The sequence below is a fragment of the Diadema antillarum genome, unplaced genomic scaffold, assembly GCF_040938485.1.
Source record: "Diadema antillarum isolate AM-2024a unplaced genomic scaffold, OU_Dant_1.0 seq00000460_RagTag, whole genome shotgun sequence".
In the NCBI taxonomy this organism is placed as follows: Eukaryota; Metazoa; Echinodermata; class Echinoidea; order Diadematoida; family Diadematidae; genus Diadema; species Diadema antillarum.
Window position 1 is genome coordinate 2,914,376 of NW_027271431.1, and position 21,758 is coordinate 2,936,133.

The 21,758-nt window shown below is 39.0% G+C and overlaps 1 protein-coding gene across 1 annotated transcript in view; it reads right to left on the reverse strand.

Moving 5' to 3' along the window:
- Positions 1 to 13,796: 13,796 nt before the first annotated feature.
- LOC139733092 (uncharacterized) overlaps positions 13,797 to 21,758 on the reverse strand; it is a 76,085-nt gene continuing 68,123 nt past the window's right edge. The window contains exons 14-20 of the mRNA XM_071643935.1: positions 20,678 to 20,803; positions 19,631 to 19,714; positions 18,661 to 18,877; positions 17,606 to 17,814; positions 16,337 to 16,454; positions 16,050 to 16,303; positions 13,797 to 15,587 (exon numbers count right to left, since the gene is read on the reverse strand). Of these exons, the coding sequence (XP_071500036.1) occupies positions 13,797 to 15,587; positions 16,050 to 16,303; positions 16,337 to 16,454; positions 17,606 to 17,814; positions 18,661 to 18,877; positions 19,631 to 19,714; positions 20,678 to 20,803 (2,799 nt within the window). The remainder of the gene's footprint in view (positions 15,588 to 16,049; positions 16,304 to 16,336; positions 16,455 to 17,605; positions 17,815 to 18,660; positions 18,878 to 19,630; positions 19,715 to 20,677; positions 20,804 to 21,758) is intronic.

The window sequence follows — 21,758 nt, forward strand, 5'->3', positions numbered from 1 at the left end:
AAATCACGTCTGTGTTTTAAATCTTGTTATTTTTGCCTTTTCGTCTGCTTCCAACAATCAACTCAAGTATTTTGATGAAAAATGGCAGCACCATAGTTGATCCCTGTTAAATACATGGACACAAAATAACTCAGACATTCAGTCCATGATGTGAGGTTCTTTTATTGGATGCTTTAATGATCGGCTTGCATGAGTGTTCTTACGTGCAACAGAGGGCCTTCGTTACTTCTGTAAATGACGTAATGTGACTGACCTACTAATTGTCGTCTGCTATAGTCTGCATACATTTTAATCCCAAAGTGAAACACGCTCAGTCCAGCCTAGAACGTCTTCCTGTGTGGTGAATGAGTCCTGCCATTCAAGGTATGATCTTAACCCATTGAGGATGGGCTAATTTTGCTACAACACACATTCTCCATAGACACCTGCCCGAGTGTACTCGGGACTCGCCTTCAACGGGTTAACGCTCTTGTTTTCTAAAACCTAATGTCCTACACATTCTGATGGCAACCGGGAAATGAAACATACTACAATCGAAAAAAAGAAATCTCTTTATCTTAAGGTTACTGGAAGATACCATAGGCATATGAACAAATGACAGCAAGTTGACTACCATGGAGTCACACTGTCCTGGAAAGTACACAAGATGGCATAACGAATATGAACATTTTCAATTTTTAAGATTAACTATCCTATTGCTAAATGAATAAACTGAGTATTCATCCTGAGTTACGAGTAGTTGAGTAGTTTCAATGCAAGTTTAGAAATACATGTTTATAAAGTTGCCTCAGGAAATACTCTGACACAAACATGCTCTATGACTTCCACATCTTTCATTGGAGCTAAAGGACTGTCTGCAGTCCTACCTACAGGGTTCCATGTTAGCGAGATTTCATTATAACAGTAACATATTTTCGTTCCCGAGTATTTCATTTGTTGATGTTTATCTGAATTGTTTTCTATCTTGTGTAATTTATGACCCTGCTAGAGGTCCACCACGATTATTGTGTTCTTGTCTACACAAGCTGAATGCATGCTTCCTACAGGTCTTTTGTTTTTAGCATGCTTATTATCTGTTCATGTGTAGAAGTCAATGGAGCATTCTGACATTTTTAGATTTGAATACAATGCCATGTCTTTTGATAATTTTACTTGCAAAATAGATTCTAAAAAATGAAGTTTGTATTACTTCTTTATTTCTGTAATCATATTGAATACAGCTTACAGTGTACTATTTGGAGGAAAATACATTTTAAGCAATCCTGTCTTTTATCCACAGTGTGAAATGTTTTATTTTATACATATGAGTATATTTGAAATATAAAATGATTTGTCAAAGGCATCATTAGAAGTTGAAACTCGGTCTGTCTAAAAGTGTCCTTGAAATCATAGAGGGGAATGAAACCCAAATATACATGTGGATTGGGTGAATGCAGCAATATCAGTAAAACACAATAGTGAAAGAATGTGGAAAATCAGACAAACTACATGTAATGAAAAAATAAGAATGTTAAAGTTTTGGTGCAGCCATCACTGCATCAAAGCTAGAAAAGTGAATAATAGGATGGATTTTTTTCATATTTTTTCCATACACAATGTCAGAAAGTGTTGTAGCCTTCTCATCCAGCGATGGCTGCTGCCAAACTTTTTAAAAGATCATAACGTTTTAGCGGGTTGTCCAGTTTTTCCTTCAAACTTTCACTAATGTGTTCTACTAATAGTGCTGTATTCCGTAAATTTACGTACTGTAAGTATATATTTTGTTTTCATTTTCTTTTAAGTCTGTTTATGAAAGATAGAGAGAGAGAGAGAGAGAGAGAGAGAGATGCCCTTGCTATCCCCCGCCAGGTAACATACAAACTGTACTACTGTATTCCATTGCCACACCAAGCAGTAATCTCAACCCATTGAGGACGGACTGATTTTGCTACAACATGCATTTCCCATAGACATCTGCCCGAGTATACTCGGGATTCGTCTTCAATGGCTTAATATAATGACATGAAATCTTGTGGTTATACACCTCTTGGTGATTTTTTAATAAATAAGAAATGAAAAACTAAACCTATGTCACATGAGACAGGCCTGTAACTAGGATTTTTATGGGGCGGTTCAAAATGGGAAATAGCGTACCTTTCTGAGGGAGTGAAGCAACCAAGCGGGATAGGGTCTCACTCTGGGAAGGGTATATTTTCAAATGTAAAAACAATCAATTCTTCACCCTGCTCGCTGAACCCCCCTAGTTACGGGCCTGTGAGAATACTCTCCCCTTTTGTACAGAGAGTAACAGCCGGAATTTTGGGGGGAGGTCTGAATAAATTCAATGGAAACCTGTAGTATTTATTTCCCCTCCATCATAAACCATTTACCAGTTTTATTATTCTGAGGAAAGGTCTGAATTCCCTACTACCACAACATACCACAGCATATGAAAGAAATCTAATACAGTTAAACTCGCCTAAGTCGACATCGCATATGTCGAATAATCGCGCAAGTCGACGATTTTAAAAAGTACCGATTTTTCCCCATTGACTTTCGTGTATTAATTCACTTACAAGTCGAATTTTGTTAGTCGAATACTCGCCTAAGTCGATGAAATTCCAAGAACACTTGGAAAAACCATTAAATTCACTGTGCCTAAGTCGAATAAGATTTTATTGTGCAATAAATCACTGTCAAAATCATGAGACGCCAGTTTTTGTTTACATAAGAACTAGCCCGACCAGACAGGTGACAAAAAAAATGATCTAAAGTATCAAAATTCAAAGCGATCGCATGCGATTGTTGAACTCTCTTCGTGTTTGGAGGTCCGCTGGTCCAGCCCTGTCGCGCTAGCGCTACGTACGTACAGCGACTGGGCTGTGTAATAGTTGTGCGTACAGCGACTGGGCTGTGTATAGTCTGTGTATGTTTGCAGTCTGCGCTGTGCAGTGGACGGATGAAGCTGCTGAGTTTTCAAAGCGGAAAATAGGGGGAAAGTTACGGGCACGGGTAAATCAGAATTACACCTCTACACGCATTTCAAGCCACGTTATGGTAAACTGGAATCAATCACTGCTCAAATATCGTTCATATTCACTTCCCCAAGGTTTAACAAGGGTGTAAAGTAATCGGACGTGTGCCAATACTAATGCACTGTCCATGCAAAGTTAGCCGCGGCCCTGCCAGGCGACCCGTGCTGCGGCGGCAAACCACCTCTCCAGCTCTCAGCTCCAGTGTAGACAACATACATGTACATTTATACATAGTGTGTGGTGTAACTGTTCTTAAATCGATTTTTTTTCGACTTACGCACAAGTCGAAAATCGCCTAAGTCGATGTGTTTTGCTCAGTCCCGAGAAGATCGACTTATGCGAGTTTAACTGTATTCAGGGTTCAAAAGGGACAAACTGTTGACCTTCAGAAATCGAGTGCGATTCCAGGAAATGTAACGTTCAGAGTAGATCAGTAATCTCATTCATGTCAAAGCTGTCAAATACACTGAACATAAATTGATTTATGTGTACTTGAAATTTGACTACATTCTATGCATCATTTACACAAAATATTCATTAGTCTACGGCAAAAGTTGTCTATAACATGTGTGCAGTGATAGCCAATTGATGTGTTTGCAAATCAGATAATATATGTGGGATGTTTGTTTCTCCCCTGAAAATTTGCAATGGAAATTTTTGCAATTTGGTTTGATTTCTAATTACACTCTACCATGAAAACCAATTGCAATGTGGTGTACTATAGTGCACTCCCATTATAATGAGCAGTCAAAATGATAAAAAAAAAACAACAACAATAAAATTCAGGTCTCAAAATCATTATCTTTGTACATATCTTTATTTACACATATATAAATGTACTTTATATGTTCTGCTATGACAAAATTTTGATATCATGAAAGAAAATTGTGGATCCAAAGACTTCATTATGATGGGAGTTGCCTGTATTCACACACACATAGAATAATAACAATTCATATAGACTCATAATCCACAGGTAGAGGGTAAAATGGCGACTTTAATTGACACAATAAAATACACACAATTTGACAAATGACAAACATTAAATAAAGATGCCATAAACTATGACCTTTGTTATGAACAAGACTAATTGGCGGCTTTGATCAGAATGTATTAGACATGATTTTATGTATTTTACATGTGTACAAGTATTTACAATGTGTACGATAAATACAGGATTTACATGTATATAGCAAAAGGAGACAACATACTTGTAATTTCTAGATGCTATCAAAGAATATAAGAGAATGATGTACATAAACCTAGGGAGTAGAAGTTGTCAAATTTTACTCAAGTACAGATAATACATAAACCACTTCAGAACAATTTTGGAGTTTTATCATTCAAATCATTCAGCACAATTAAATAATAGGTCAATTGATTCATTGTAGGTCCATGATTAAATGAAGTGACTTTTACATGTCATATACGTATTATTAATAAAGTGGTCAGACATATTTGCCTGTAGTCTGAGAGATGCCTGCTGATTGATTAAAGTGGAGACTGAGCTGCATCACAACATAAGAATAGTTTCCAGTTTTTCTGGTTACACAATAGCACCTCAATTTTCATACTCCTCATGATAATGTGTGTATGAGAATCTCCACATAATATAACCACACAAAATGATGTTTTTGCCCACATAATATAACCATACACAATGATGTTTTTGCCCTTAACCTCTTTAACAAAACTACTTGACAATTCAAAGGCAACTTGTGTCAAAAATGTATCTGTTGACCTTGACTCCAACGTGACATTTTCTTTAAACTTTGTCTTTTACATCTTGAAAATGAAAAACAGTTACATATCTCTTTCTGACCAACTGAATTTGAGAGCAGTTTTGAAAACAAAAAGGTGTTTCAATATTTGACTACACACAAATTTCACATCAAATGCATTTTGAAGGGTATGAAAAAAGTAACTTTACTTTCTCTCTTTTTTTTTTTGCAAGATGAAAGGCAAAGAGGGATGTAGATGTATTTGCATATCTCGTCAGTTTCTTATGTCACAAAGATGGAAAGTCTGCAGAGACTGTTTGTACTCGTCAATCATTCATCTGATTTCCATGCCAATGCCATCAAGTTTTGATAGAAAAAATATGCAAGAAATCTGAATTTCTCATATTGCACACATTTGTAGTAAGTACTAGCACGCCAGCAAAGTTTGTAAGCAAATAACACTACATGTATATGGCACTACTCCAGGCACTGTCAATAGATTACGCTAAAAGTCTTCTCAAGTTGTTCTGAATACTCAGACAAATTCTTCAAGACACATTTTGTACAAAGTGAACAGAGAGAGCAGGCTTGTTACAATAGGTCAGAGAACACAATTATTTCACAAAGTCAAGTACAAAATATGTGACTAGAAGAACATTAAAGTACACACATTTTATTGAAAGGTGGTTGGAGGACCTTTCTTTAAGCAGACACAATTTTGGTGGTGACAAATACGTCCCGATTGAAACCAGATAGAATACACATTTGAGAAGAAGCTCCCACCAGGGGACTGCTGGCATATATTCTCATTGTTAACACTTTTCATATTTTCAATGACACATCAGCTGACAAAATATTCAAATATCAGCCCTTTGTAATACACCATGTTTTGTCATTCCACGAGTACATGGATTTTACAAATCACAAATGTGAGTTACATGGTTCACTCTGGATACCAGTCCCATACACACGTGCAGTCTAGCCTCTGTTATCCAGCCATGTTATGACCAGTGGCCATCCATAAACCCAGTATTTAAAGTGATAACGCCAGATTTATTAAGTGAAATATGCTCAAGCAGTTTCTATATCTGTCTGCAGTACACCAAAGGTGTTTATCAAGGCCTGTCTGGGACTGAGCTATTAATGGAGACACAGGGAGAGTTCCTACTGTCTTTAGCTAATTGCACATAGCTCTTGCTAATTTGTGTTGGATTTGAAAAACTCTACTGAACATAACTGCCGAGTATTTGTCTTTCACATCCCTTCATGCAGTAATTGGAGAGGCACAGATTACCAGTAATGCATATCAAAACATAACTTGATTGATTTACAAGTACGTTCCATATCAGAGAACGTTCAATCAGCAGAAAATCTATAGAGTCATAAAATAGTACGAGCATGATTCCTTCTGACAGACGTGTCTTTTTTTTAGCCAAGATGCTTCTGCTGTCTTTAAGTGATATGGAACTCCCACAACTTGGCTAAGAGAACATGGTACTACTTTTTACTTTGCAACCAGGCTGATACTAAGTGAACATCAGAGGAATCAATAATATTCATGATGAGCACTTAAATATCTCACTGTGCTTCACAGTGTACATACAAAGTTCCGACATGGGAGTTATGAAAGATTCCATAAAACATATTTTATTTCACATTGTGTATATACATGATCATCATTCTAAAAAAAAGATGCATGTCAGACGAAAAAAAAAAGTATATACAAATTCAAAGAGAAGTATGAAAAATATTGGATCATCTGATAAACTCTTATTTACACATAATTAATAATGAATTAAACATTCATGTATCAAAAAGATAATTAATTCAGAGCAGGCTCCTTTTCCTATGATCACAAGTGTAGTGTTATGCACAATATACATATGCTAGATAGCATTTGAGCACCCTGATCTACAAAATGATATAATCAAAACAAAGATATTGCTTCTCGCAATAATTACAGGCTTACTGTAGAGCACACACATGGCAAATAATTGTTCTGCTGTTTATAGAGTATATCTCACATACTCCTACAAGTGTATGAAGCACCACAAAATCACAGTCAGACAAATGTACTTGTTTACATTGCTAGGCTGACATCAAAACATTTCACCTACAGACTTCAAATAATACTCATTAAATGCAAAAAATGAGGAAGAATTCTTGATTAATGGTGACATTTCCTAATTTTAGTAATAACTGCTCTACCCTGATCATAATTCTAGAAAGACAGATTTCTTAAAAAAAAAAAAATTAAAAGAAAGTGGTCATTGCGCTGTTCATCTTCTAAAAGTGATGACAATATTCAGAAGTATTTAAATATGATTATAGAATTTCTAAGACTGTAAGATATGAGACTCTGAGAGTAAATGGATTATTGAAAGGCCAAGGCACCATGACTACAATACACTTTTTGATTTGTACAGGATCAATCTAAAATATCTTTCGTTCACATCTCTTGGACAGAGTAATAAAATTCAAAGGCATAGTAATTTGCAATTCCTGCCAGTTTTGATCTAAAAAAAAAACCACCTTGAATATTAACATGTATCTCCCAGAAATACACCCCATGTTTTAATATCACAGCTCTCCATGAGCTTCATATACCATCATGCTTTTCTAAGGAATGCCCATAAATGAATGAAATCCTAGAGGGTCACAGTTTACTACACCAAGCTTACAGGCTCAATGCAGTATTGTGATGGAGAACTCCTAGGGCTGGTAAATTGTGTTTTCATCAATAAGAATTAGATGAAGAAAACAATCGGTGTTGACACAAAATACTCGGTCCAACATCACGCTAAGACTTGATCAGGAAACATGTGGCACTGTCAGAGGGTTACGTGTTGGATACTGCTGTGTTTTCGTACTCCAATTGTTTGGCGGATTCTGGCTTCTTCTTCCCTGATGGGGGAGGTGGTGCGGCCCGTGCCTGGAAGAAACCAAAGGAAACGTTTAAAGACTGATGTCAGGGCTGGAATACAAAGATTTTGAATTCAAATGAATAAAGGTTTTTGTTTTGTTTTGTTTTTGCTCTGGAGGCATTGTTACACTGTGCTTTCAGTTTGAAAAAAAAAATGTGAGTTGCAAGGTCCTACTACACATGCAGCTAGTGTTTCCTTGTGTTGTCAAATTAAAGCAAAAAAAAAAAAACTAGATATATCGCTACGGCGACTGATATGCCTCCGCCATAATGCATGGTTCTCCTAATAGGTCTATAGTACAATGTCTTGACAATGTGTGATGACAGTTTCAAACAATTGGCAAAATATTAAAATGACAGGTTTGACACAAATGTGCTGAATGTTCACTTTCCTAGAACTAGGTTCAATTGGATGAATGATTAAAATGTCAGAGTGCAGGTATTTGGGGAACTGATGATTTTTACTTGACTTTTGACCCTTTTATAAGTTTATGCATTGAGTAATTTTTCAAGGTATTGAGAAAAAGTATAATTTCAGTATCAAATGGGAAAATAGCATTATCTAAACCTGGCCTTTGACCTTTGACCTCACAGTTCCAAAGAGAATCACTGTTAGGTTGAACATGCATAAATATGTAAGTTTCATGATGATACCTTGAGTTACTTTTGAGATATGGAGGAAAAAGTGCAATTCAGCACTTTCACTTGACCTTTGACCTTTTGACCTTTGACCTTTTAGCAAGAAACTTCCCACAGAATATATATTGGGTAACACATGTATACATCAAGTTAAAAAAAAAAAACCTTCATTCATTGCATAAATATAAGGAAAGTAGTGATATTTTGAGTTGACCTTGACCTTTGGCCCCCTGACCTTTGACCCATGACCCCCAACTTCCCTAGATAATCACTGCCCATCGGTACAAGCATATATACTAAGTTCCACGAAGATACCTTGAACCATTTGCGAGATATGGAGAAAAACATGAAATTTCAATTTTTTTTTCCCCACAAAATAACCTGTGACCTTTGACCTTTGACCCTGTGACCCTAAAATACACACAAAGTATTATCCCCCAAGGATATACCCTCATACCAAGTTTGATGTAAAACCACCACACGGTTCTTGAGATATCGACAAAAACAAAACGGGACGGACGGACGTACGGACGGACGGACGGACGGACGACCCGAAAACATAATGCCTCCGGCCACTTCGTTGCGGAGGCATAAAAAATTGCACTGGACAGTGATGGTTTAATACGAAACAAAGACAAAATCTGTGAGTGACTAGACTTGCCATACTTGATACCTCCCCAAACGATATTGACCATTTCAGAAATAGTTTGACAGCAGAGTGATATTTGTTTATCAATATCTTGATTGATGGCAGGAAACTCTTCAAAACTTCTGGATGTTTGAGCATTTATTGAGCCTTTAAACATTATTGCATAGTTCAGTTTGCCAAGTTCAGCAATATTTAGAATTAAGCCATCTCAACTTGAAAAGAATCTTGGATGGAGATGAAATCTGTCATTCAAAGACAGAAATTGCTACTCTAATACAGTGTGGTTCACATGGTGCTAATACTGAATGAATACTTGAGTACATAATTGTATAATGACACCTATTAAAAAGCAATGAGCATACTGTACGTCACTTTCTTGTACCTGCTTTGACTTATATTTCTGAAATGACATCGCTTTGGACTGGTCGAGAGTATATCACTGCAGATAATTCCCATTAAAACCCTCACTAAGATGAATCTACATAAAATTCACCATCACTTTAAGAGAAAAAGAGTCATGGACAGTTTGATAAAGTGCATTCTGCAGTAACATCACTTTAACCCTATTCTAACTGGGCTATTTGAGACCAAGTTTTTACTGAGGGGGGTCAATTTGACCCCCCCCCCCCTTCAGATCTCGGCCGCAGATTGCGCGATCGCCGCGAAATTTTGCCTGAAGATAGAGCTGGATGTCAACTACAAGATTACATCGTCATACAATAGAAAAATATTGCCTTTCTATTTTTAATAAATTAATTATGCAAATTTGTGCATGAAATCATATTTTCACCTATAACTCCATTAAACAGACTGGAGGATTGCTAAATTTTTGTGTCAGAATTCCTCAAGACACATCAAACAATTTTCGTGTAAAAAAAAAAAAGCTCAATTGAAATTAATTTCTTTTGTTTTTTATTGTTTCGTTAATTTCTTATGTATTTTATCGTTTTTTCAACCTTTTGTTTTCTATTGTTTTTTGGCCAAAACTTGTTGCAGGCACTTTTTCAGGCTTATCTACACTAGAATTGATTAATTTTAATGGTTAAAAGTTGAAATAATATAAGTTATATCTATTTAACCAAAAAACACAATTTGCATTGGATTTGCACACGATATCATGAATTTGAGCTGTTTTTTGGTTGACATGCATATGCAAAACATTACGTAACTTCAAAAAGGTGTACCCAGATGTCGCAAATTTAGTCTCAAAATATGCGGGAGACTTCAATGAAAAAAGTCGTGAAACGACGCGGTAAAAGCTTTGCGCGTTGCGAAATCGTGGCGCGAAACGTTGAGTCAATTTGACCCCCTCCAGTTAGAATAGTGTTAATAGCTTGCCACTATGTGTGGGAATAACAACAGCAGATGATGATGTCTTTTCCCCTTATGCATGAAAACAAATAAATACAGAAAGGAATCAGTAATCTTCAAAAAGAAAGAAAAGAAATAGATTCAGACTTGTTGTAAGACTATTTACCGGTTTGAAAGACCCTGTTGATGATATGGAGGACACAGGGCTAGCAGGCACAGACCTTGCCATCTCAACACTGGGAGACGGAATCATGTATCCATATTCACCTCTAGGAGAAGCTACAGATAACAAAGAGAAAAAAATGTATGTGTATAAACACACAGGACTTTATACCTTGCAAAGATATGGACAAATAGGTAGAGTATATGATACACAATCTTATTGAAAAATGTTAAGCCATGTGGCAAGTGTATGCTCATTAAAAGTACCATAAGCGCTACTATGTGGCAAAATATTCAGCTTGAAGAAATGCCCATACAAAGATTAAAAGAAGCATTGCTAAATAAAATACAATATCATTCCGTGAACATTATATTTAATTTTCCCTGCACCTAACACACACACACAAACACACACACACATACACACTACACAAGTTTTGCATATTGGATTTTAATCACTGCCAAAAAGTGAAAATCAATGAGACCAAAGTCTTACAAAGTTCATTGACAGACGAAGGACGCGTCCTGTCAACCTCTTCGTAATCTGGGTCGTGAACCAGGTCTTGTTTGACGGTAATCGGGAGAGGCGGCGGCGAGTACTCCGGTGGGGAAAAGTCTGGCGGCGGGAAACTCGGTTCTGCACTCTCATAATCTGGTGACAACGTAAGACTTTCTCCCTATAAGATTGGTGGTGGTGGGGGAGGGGGGGGGGGGATCAAGAAGAAAATTATGTGGATTATTACAAATAACTTGAGCATTCTGTCAGCATGACATTCCATCAGCTTATACTGAAATGCTGCTTGAAACCAGCAAAAGAACAATGTGATGTCTAGACTGTAATTGCATCAACAAAATATGGTAGTGGAGTCAGAGTAAGCCAGTCACTTCAAAGCAAATCAGAAAATATTGCATTCCACGAAAGGTGTGCTCAAACTCACAGAACAGGCAAAGTTTACACAATGCACTGGATGAAGGGCATAACAATGTATTTCCTTGATAGCATACAGAAAGTAGCAGTTTTACACTATCATCGGGAAGTTGTGACTGGCATAATTATGGAACCAGCCTTTATGATGTTGAGCAGGGCTGATCAACTCTTCTCCTTTTATTTATGCATATCTAAATCTATCAGGGTGCTTCTTCATAGATGCCAGCTCTCACTGTTCCCAAGGGAAACTTCCTTGGGAGCGTTGTGAACATTTTGGCAGCTGGCCAAAATAACTGAAACTCTATGAGGGCCCTCATGTACAGAAGGAGGCAATGCCTGCCACTGAAGATGATTTGTTTGGTTTAATTTTGTCACATGCCATAAACTGTAATTTCTACAGCGTCAATGCTCTCATATCTTAACCAAGATGGCACTTTGTATTAGAATAGCATAGAGCATTTTTGACCTAAACTTCAGTTAAAATGTGTTCTCTACGTCTGATAGTGAAAGTGAAAAGCAGTGAAAATGAATGCACTGTGTGAACGGCCTATCACTTTTTTCCTTCTAAACTGGTTTGTGAAGAAAACATCAATTTACAATACTCCTCATCCATTTTTATCATGAACGAAGAGCTTTGACATATCTACTGTATGGCAGATCTGATGTAGTTCAAGTTTGGGTTGAATGTAGGCCCTATTTCTGCCTGGCATGTGAGGGGTGTTTTCCCAAACAATTCATAAATTAAGACTACAACCCTTAAAAATGACTGTGTTCTCTACTTCTGACCGTTAATGTTTTTTTTTCTGATTTTTTTTGTGTGCAAGGAAATGTAATGAAAAAGACATCAGTATACTGTCAAACACTATATTTTTCATGACATGAAATTTTTGCGAATTGGGACTGACAGTCTTTCTTTTCCGCAGTATGAAATTTTCACAAATTGTCACTGGCATCCGGTGCCTATAGTGCAGACAAGAACTTTCGCATGCATTTAAATTTTGTGAATCTTGGCTCTCGCGACATTCCTGAAATTGTGAACATTCCTTGTTTTACAGCATATGATACTGTATTGGCTCAGCATAAATGAACACAAATGATATCTATGACATTCAGTCATTTCCACCATCCTGATAAACTGCTGACAGGGCACAGTCGTGACATGCAAACTTTAAATGATAGCTATCATAATGGCCTCCATTTCTCCCGGCTAGTGACCTATTCCGGTGGTGAAGTTACCATACATGTGATGACAGCATTGAGACCTACTGATTATAGGTTCGAACACTATCGTATCTCACTCAAGCACGTGTAAAGCTTCTTTTGCAGTCTACCAGTGCACAGGCCATGCAAACATGCAACCATTCATGACACACGTAATTCAAGACAGTACAGAAGTACATTCACAGAAGGATTTTGAGGACACTTTTTTTTTTTTTTTTTGAAGGGGGGGGGGGGGGCCTGGGGCTAAGGGGTAAACTCCTAAAATTATTCAGCAAAAAGTGATACTATGTGATAGGTACTTTGACATAAGAGAAAGAATAAATCTTACAGAGAGATATTTGGTACTGATTTGCACAGATAACAACAAGGAAGGAGATTAAAGGATTCACTTTTAAATTATTTAGACGAGTTGAACCTCAATTTTTCAATTATATCTTCAAAATCAATATATTTCATGTTTGTGGAGGTTTGTAACACCAACCATCATATCTTGGAGAGTTTTGTAGGGAGTCTTTTTGATGTGCTAAAAATGTCACTATGGGTAAACAATCAAATTTGCATCTTGCTCTGACACCTACTTTGGATAAAATGTAAGTTCTGTCCTGAGATTGCACATCTTGTGACCGAAGTAGGGGCAAAGGTATAGAAGCTCATCATTTCTTTGACATGGGGAGGAATATACAATTTGTGCATCCACGTATGCTATGACATGTAACAGTTGCAACACTGTAAATAACAATGGATGTGTAGTAATGACAATATCTTTGGAATCATATGCATTGTGGGATATTTCACTTGGACACATTGAAGGAATGACTCAAAGAATTAGGGTAAAGGAGGGTGGGGCAGGGGAGGGAAAGGGGAGAGTGGGTCATTAGAAGAGTGCATGCGTGACGAATTCATGCATTGAAACACCATTCAACAGCAGGATGATACAAGGTCGTGGACAGATTTTTAGAATGTTTGCAGCTGTGTCTGAATCCGTGGATGCACACGTGTACACATGACTCTCACTTTATAGCAGTAACTGACTGAAATAATGTGTGGCTTTCAAGACAATTTTCATTCATTGCACTTCGCAAATTCATGCACTAGATGAAGGAAATGGAACTCTGGTGCCACCGGAGCCATGTAAGTCAATCTCAAGCCTTTCCCCATTCATCCTGTCATGAATGCAGCACAATGCACCTGAGAGTGGACGGGCAGGCAGGCAAGAAAGAGGAATGGACTAGCGTGCCTGCTTCCGGGAGAGTCTTGGGCTGTTCCCGGGGCTGGAGCTGAAGTTGGATGTGGGTGAGGTGCTGGTGGTGGCGTTGCTTATTGTGGTGGTCGTTGTGGAGGCAGTGGTGGAGGGGATAGGGATGACATTTGTTGTGCTGCTTGGTGCATCTTGTGTGGCGGGCGGTGCCTTGACATTTAGAAGTGCACCAAGGCTTGATGAAGGGGCACTCTGTCGGTTCCTAGCAGGGGAGCAGCTACGGGACCTACTAGATTTCTCTCGATTGTGAGCCTGCAGGGTGTTGGCCCGAAGTGAGAGGCTACGGGGTTTGGTGCCTTGAGGTGGGGCAAGGGAAGTGCTGCTGGAATCTTGGTCCTGCGAGTTATTAACTATTACAGAGGCACGATTCTGGGACCAGAAGGAGTTCAGATTTCGGAGATGGCGTTCCAAGGTTGGACTAATGACACGACTGGAGATACGCCTTGCATTGTTCCCACTCAAGGGATTAGGACAGCTGGCTTTGCGGTAATTTGGAGGATTCTGAGCCTTCTGCTTTTGTTGAAATATCAAGGAGGCTGTTGGACAACTTGTCTTTCGATCATGGTTACTCGGTCCTTCTTCATTCCAAAGGTTTTCTTGAGTGGGACTGGCATCATCCAGAGAGACGGCACGACGGTCTATGAGGGACAACGGTATGGTGTAGTCGGGCTTCAGGCTCGAGTTATCCTCTGTCTTGGCATTCCTCTGTTTGGAAACCTGTTTGTCATCTCTATTCCTAGCTACTTTTGCATACTGATTTGTGATTGACTGAGATTTTGTCTTGCTACTCTCATCTTTCTGGATTGCTGCCTGAGCATGTGATGGTTTTTCAGCGGGGCTCGACTCTTGCTGGCTCTCCTTGTGGACAAGCTTGGTCTCTGCAGACATTCTTAGTGGTGAGGAAGTTTCTTCACCAGAGTTTTCTGAGCTTTTGGGGTGGGTAGATGCAACAGATGGTCCTTTGCACAGACTGTCTGTTCGTGGGTTGACAGGGGGTGCAATCCTGGTGCTGTACATACCTTCCACAAGACTGAGATCTGGGATCGAGGTCGACCGCTTTTGCTCTAGTAAACTTTTGACCGTTTGGGATGGCCTGCCATTGTTGAAGCTTGCACTTAACTTTCTACCTTCTCTGCCACTCAGAAAATTAGAGATGGCCTTTGTGCCATTGCTGTCATCCTCTGGAAGACCTAAACCACTATCGTGACTACTTGAAGATCTGCCCTTTTTTTCTTCTTCTTTCTTGTCCGTAACACTGATCTGTGCCTTACTCGTCCTATTGACCTCATTAGTCAGGGCTTTCTTCAAGGACTTAATATCCTTGCTGTAGTTCTTATCAAGGTTGTTGAGCTCATCTTGATTAGGGTCATTGATTTCCTTGCGTCTATTCAAACAGGCAACACTTGGTTTTTCTTCTGGGGCTTGGCCCACGCACAAGACTACTGATTTTGACTTTCCTAGCTTGCTTGAAGATTCTCCATCTCTGCAGTTCTGTTTTGAGGAGCTCTTCTTTAAAATGCTGGTCAGCTTCAGTTCACTCATGAGATCATCAGGAAGAGTTTTGCAATCCCCATCAGAGAGCTGCCTGCTAAAGACTGGGTTTTGAACCGGGGACCTGCGTGTCGGCAAGACAGTCGGGGCCTGAGGTTTGCAGTAGCAGAGGCTATTGTCATTGCAATCCCAGCAGTTCTTGGAACGAGTCAGCGTATGACTCTTGCCACTCTGTTTCCCCGGTGTGAGGAATGGCGTGAAGTTGCAGGACTGGTTCACATTGATGTTCAAGGAGGGATTCATAGAGCGATTGAGGGAATGAGCAGAGAAAGGGTGATTGTGGCGTGGAAGGTGGACGAGAGATGAAGATGCAGATGACGATGCAGATGACGATGCAGATGACGAGGAAGATGAGGAGGAGGATGACGACGATGAGGAAGAAGAAGAAGAAGAAGAAGAGGTGGAAGAAGAGAAAGAAGAAGTGAGACAATGAGCTTTGAGTGTGGTGTCATCTGTAGACTGGATGCGAAACCATTTGTTGTGAGTACCAAGTTCCTTAGGGCTCCTTCGAATATCAGGCGCATGGGATTTTTTTCGGTGAGGTTCTGGAGATGGCAGACGTTTTCGATTGGGTGCTGGAGAGTTTTGTGTCTGATGATGATGATGATGTGTAAACTGCGAGTTTGTGGAAGCCTTTTTACCCGCATGACGTGGCTGGACTGGATGTCTGACTTGGCCCGCATGGACATCAGCTCTACATAGAGTTGAGCTGCTGCAGCAGGTATTGTGGGATGAAGAGGCCCCCTTTTTGGGAGACCTCTTTGGGACTGGTCGCTTGCATCCCTTGGGTAATCTCCCAAGAGAATTTCTGCGGGTCTTGTGGGAGGGGCCTGGATGTCGGGGTGAAGAGCGGGGAGGGGCGCGGCGGGTCTGAGGAGGGGGACGGTTTGAGGATCGTGTCTTTGAAGAATTTTTCAAGTCTTCCTCTACAAAACCATTGTCATAGTGCATTGAGTGACCAGAGGGACAAACATGGCCACCACGAGAACAGCAGTGCGAGTCATTGACTACTATTGAGGGAACTCGCTTGAATTGGTAGGGATTGATTCTGGGTTTAGACTTGGACTTGTGCTTCAGCTGTGAGCAATAGGAGAAGAAAATGAACAGAATACAAATACTTGTGCAGTGCTTATACGTGAAATACACATAACACAAACAGACTTGTTGCTGAATATAAAACTGAATAGAACACATTGATGTTTGTGTTGTGTCTGCTGGTAATATCTTTGCATACTTTTTTTTGTTAAAAAGTAAATACTGTCACTAGGAAAGCTTACCCTCCATTTTTGACGATATGTCTTTGGGATGAAGACAAACACAAGATATAGCAACTTCATCTCCAATCATCATAATTCAACCAATGCACTACACACCTTCTGAAGCACAAATGCCTGACTGGTGTACATTAGTCCTATAAATGAATCAACCTTTTCATGAACTTCTCAGAACTGATAAGAAAAATGAGTACAACGTAATTATCATTTTATTGTTCAGGTAAGCTGACAAAAGAGTTATCAGGCCCAAAGATGTAACATGATCCGAATTTTAAAGTATATAAATGGTAAGACCACAGAATTTCTATCTTTTGAATATTCATTCAAATGTTTTAGATTAAAATTCCATCACAAGAATCACATAGCAAATGTCAGTGAATGCACTGCTAAAACACATTTCCATGATTGCCTTCTAATATCCTGAGGAACAGATTATCTCTGCCTTGTTGAAGAGTAAAAAATGTAGCACAATTTTAAGAGGCTCCAATCACCACATTTTCTTTTCACTGTAAATTTCTAACATAATTCATGATCACTTTTAATCAATAATCTCTGCATAAGTATATATTTCACTGCATCAAAGCAAACAGACAAATATATGAAACTGTTCATGTAATACTGAAGAAACTCCTCATGCAAGACAGGTGTTATTTTGACTTTAGTACAATACTGATGCACTGAATAGTAGTATATTATGTTAAAGGGATGATACGATTTAAAAAACATACGTTATCACATTAGGTGCTTTTCATGTTGACAAGGAATCATTAACCTTTCAAATTACGTCTAGCATGCCTAGTTTGTAGGAGCATTTCACATTGAAACAAAGGGGTAGGACACGGAGAGTTCACACTAATATTACTTGGTGAGTATTCCACACTTATCATAGTTAAGTGGAATCAGGAATGGGTTAATACAAAGTGTAAACAGGGTAAAATTTGTTCTATAACTTACATCGCTTGATCCCTGTCTAGAATCTGACACCAGCTCTTCCACCAGCAGGGAGGGGAAGACACCAATCCTTCCACAGAGCTCCCCCTCCCAGTACCCATCGTCAACCCCATTCTCATCACGCCGCAGCAGTTTGAAGATCGTTCCTTCCTCGAATGACAGCTCCTCCTTGCAGCTCCCTGTATAGTCGTACAGTGCTCTCACCATGCAGACTGTCACACAAATGTAATTGAACATAATTTGTGATGGCATCCATCAAGCATACTTGTCTTTATACTGCAAAGCTTTTTTCATTTTATCTTTTTAATTTCAAAGAATCTACCTTTACATCTACATAAATTTTGCCAATAAGCTACAAAAAAAAAAAAAAAAAAAATGAAGGTCTGACCTTTTATGGTATGGCTTTGTTACTACTGATAGTAATTTTATAACATACTGATATCACATTCATAGAGCTCATTTGGGAATACATCCAAATCACTCATTTACTAGCAAACCAAGACAAAAGTTGATGGACATAACTCCATACCACTGATGCCTTAAAAATACATTGCAAAGGAAAAGATGCCCACATCAAAGTACTACTAGTACATGATCTAAGCCACTTCTGTATAAAATCTAAAGCCTCATAAATGACCCCCAAAACATACAATCACATATTGTGTATTTGTAAAACAACATTAGCAGAGAAAGAAAATTAGAAACACACACACACACACCAGAGACTCCAACCCCAAGTGCCTTCTGATCTGGAGATTCTCCCGCCTGAAACCCCTGGCAAACGGGAGACTCAGTGCAACTTTTTGTGCACAAAGCACAAAGTTCCTTGCGGGCAGGTTCCAGCTCTAGGGTTCTAGATGCTCTCTCGTGCTATCTAAGGCTTATTTTGAACATACAATGACACTAAGTAAGAAAATCATTTCAAGCGGGAGAAATTAAATCTCAAGCGGGAGAACAGGAGATTTTGCAAAAATTGGCTTTCGGCGGGAGATCTCCCGTCGAAAGCGGGAGAGTTGGAGTCTCTGACACACACATAAACATGTAAGGATTAGTCTTACTTCCAGGCTCCCCAGAGTCTTCTTCGACACCCTGAGTAGCCATGACAGCCTGGACCTCGTAGTCTACCGAGGACTGGGAGGAGCCATGTCCAAGGACCCCGCCCTGCTGACTGATGCTGCCATCTCCCCTGGGGGAGGAGCTAAAGGACAGCCGCAGCTTCTCAACCTCAATGTAGTTCTCTGGGACGTAGCCCACCTCGCCCCGCTGATTCCTGGCCTGGTGGCGAAGCAGAGAAGATTTCTAGCTGACTGTGGCATGCCGCATTCATACATCACACATTTATCAGTATATATTTTGCCCAAACTCACAAGACCATTCTTTTGCAACAACATCCCCCAGGAGAATGATTTTCTTAGATAAGTACAGTTTCAAATCACCTCATCCCCCTGGAGATACCACCTTCCAATTGAAATGATCACTTGGGGGAAATAAACCATGTGTGATTGCCATGCCGGGGAAAGTGGGAAGGCAAACGGGGGCAATGGAGACCAAAATCAACTTGGACTGAAGATATTATGAAATATGGAAGACTTTGTAGCTCAGCTGCATCCCATTGAGAAGCTACCATGGAAGGTTGGCGTGAGCTCACTCATGTCACAGTGGTGTACTGTAAAAAGTGGATATTTTCGCGCATTTCGCGCAACCAGAAACTAGGGCAAAAACAAAAAATATTTTTGCTTTTTATATTGACCACTATGTAGTGTCTTGATTCCGCAGAATCAAAACACACGAAATTCGGCTTACTCGGCAAAAGCAATAAAAATTACTTGCACAAAAATAACCCCTTTTACAGTATCTTAATGCCAACTGAAATGAATGAATGATTGTCATATTCTTGGCTCCATGTGTAAAAGTAGCAAAATACACTTCTTCGAAGAAAAGTTTTATGGCGAAAGTACTTTAACTGGCATGTTCCATACTGGCTAAAATGTATCATGCCTTCACTGAACCTAAAGGTCGCCGACCTACCTTGACCCATCCATCACCCTCTGATTCCTCGATCAGTTCCAAAACATCTTTCTCCCGGATGGTGAGTTCATCATCTCGCTGAGCCTGTAGATTGCATTGTTGTTGACGCACAGTGAGAAACAAAATATGCCAGACTTTAACTCTTGATGAAAATTTGTAAACTTTTGCGTTGTCATTACATAGAGGCAAATCGAATTGGAGATTACATCATAAGGGTGATTCATTAATCAATTGATTTCTGTGCTGTATTTATCTTTCACATATCTTTAGAACAAACAGACTACTTCTTCAGTATTCCTTGTGACATGTATATTGTTAATTACTTTCAAAATTAGTCATTAAGGATCCTGAAGTATGTCAAATAGATATTGCCAATTTGATGGTAAATGCAGCATTGAAATTACAGCTTATGATACTGACCTGATCATTGCATGTTCTGATTTTGTGTTATGTAATACTGATCTTTGTGATTGAAAGCCGAATAAATACAAATATCTAGAGAAGCACTCTGAGAGCGCAGACCTCCACCAAGCATGCAGCTCATTTCCACATCTTGTTCTTCCACAGAGATCAGTGATTTCCATCCATACGTATGCATGCTTAAAGTCACCTGATTTTCCAATATAGAAGGCTTTTGTTACGTCATAAACTTCCAGCTGCGTGGTGCGCCTCGCCTTAACGGAAACTAGAGCACCCACTTTAGTGCGTGCATGCAAACTTCAAATACACGCAGCCTGAACTCCGAAGTTCACTGATCCTACCTGCCAAAATATCAAAAATCCTTCATAAATTCCCTAAAAATTCCTGGATCACTACATAATTTCAATCATCTGTCACTTGTGTCATTCTCGACCTTTCCTGTAAGTTTCTTCCAAATCCATTAACTATTTTTAGAGTTATTTTGCACACGGACAAACAAACAAACAAACAAACCAATGGTAATGAAAACATAACCTCCTCACTTGGCAGACGTAATAATTCTCCACTCCTGTATTCAGATATCTTAGTGTGACTTAACCTACAGAAAAGTTTTGTCAGACAACTAACCGTATAATCAAAGATGGCTGTACACTTGACTTGGCCGCTGGAACCCTGGCTGGTCTGGTCCTCGTATGCCGGGACAAAGTCGTCCACCGAGTCAAAGCTTGTTATGCTGTCTGAATGCAACTCGCGCTGCTCGGACAGAGGAGACACAGAGGAACAATTACAGATAGAGTATTAAAGGACAAGTTCACCTTCATAAACATAAGGATTGAGAAAATGCAACAATATTAGTAGAACACATCAGTGAAAGTTTGAGGAAAATTGGACAATCGATGCAAAAGTTATGAATTTTTTAAATTTTTGTGTTGGAACCGCTGGATGAGGAGACTACTACAGCTTGTGAGTCATATGCGTACAACAGTATAAAGAAAATATAAAAGAAAATTCAACATATTTTCACTTTTTTCGCATAATAAAAGAGCAATTGACTTGCCTCTTTCTAAAGGCAGGGGGAATAATATTACCCATAACATTTATCGGTAACGAGTCAGGGGAATGTGTACTTTTTTCAAAAGATGGAATTTTGTGAAATTCTCTTTATATTTTCCTTATATTGTTGTACGCATGTGACATCTAAGTTATTCATACACTGCAGTAGTCTTCTCATCCAGCGGGTACTGCACAAAAACTTCAAAAATTCATAACTTTTGAACGGATTGTCTGATTTTCCTCAAACTTTCAATGATGTGTTCTACTAATATTGCTACATTCTCTCAATCCTTATGTTTATGAAGGTGAACTTGTCCTAGTATTAACCACTTGACATCCAAAACCCACCTTTCAGCACAGCAAAGATACTGGTAGTCATTGTGCTTGGTTTTAGTATTGCGGTAATCATATTTCTCAACATAGAGACATGGAAGTAACACGGGCATTACATTATTTACAATCCATGCACAGAATTGGGTTCTGATGAGTGGATTACAGGTAGCCTGATAATTTATCCCTAAGCTGACACATTGGTGTCATTTGACAACTAGTCAATCAGAAAGATGGCAGTTATATCATGCTCACAATGTTACTATTTTAATTTATTGTTGAGCATGAAACTAAAACAAACCTTGACTGCAATGCATGTTTATTA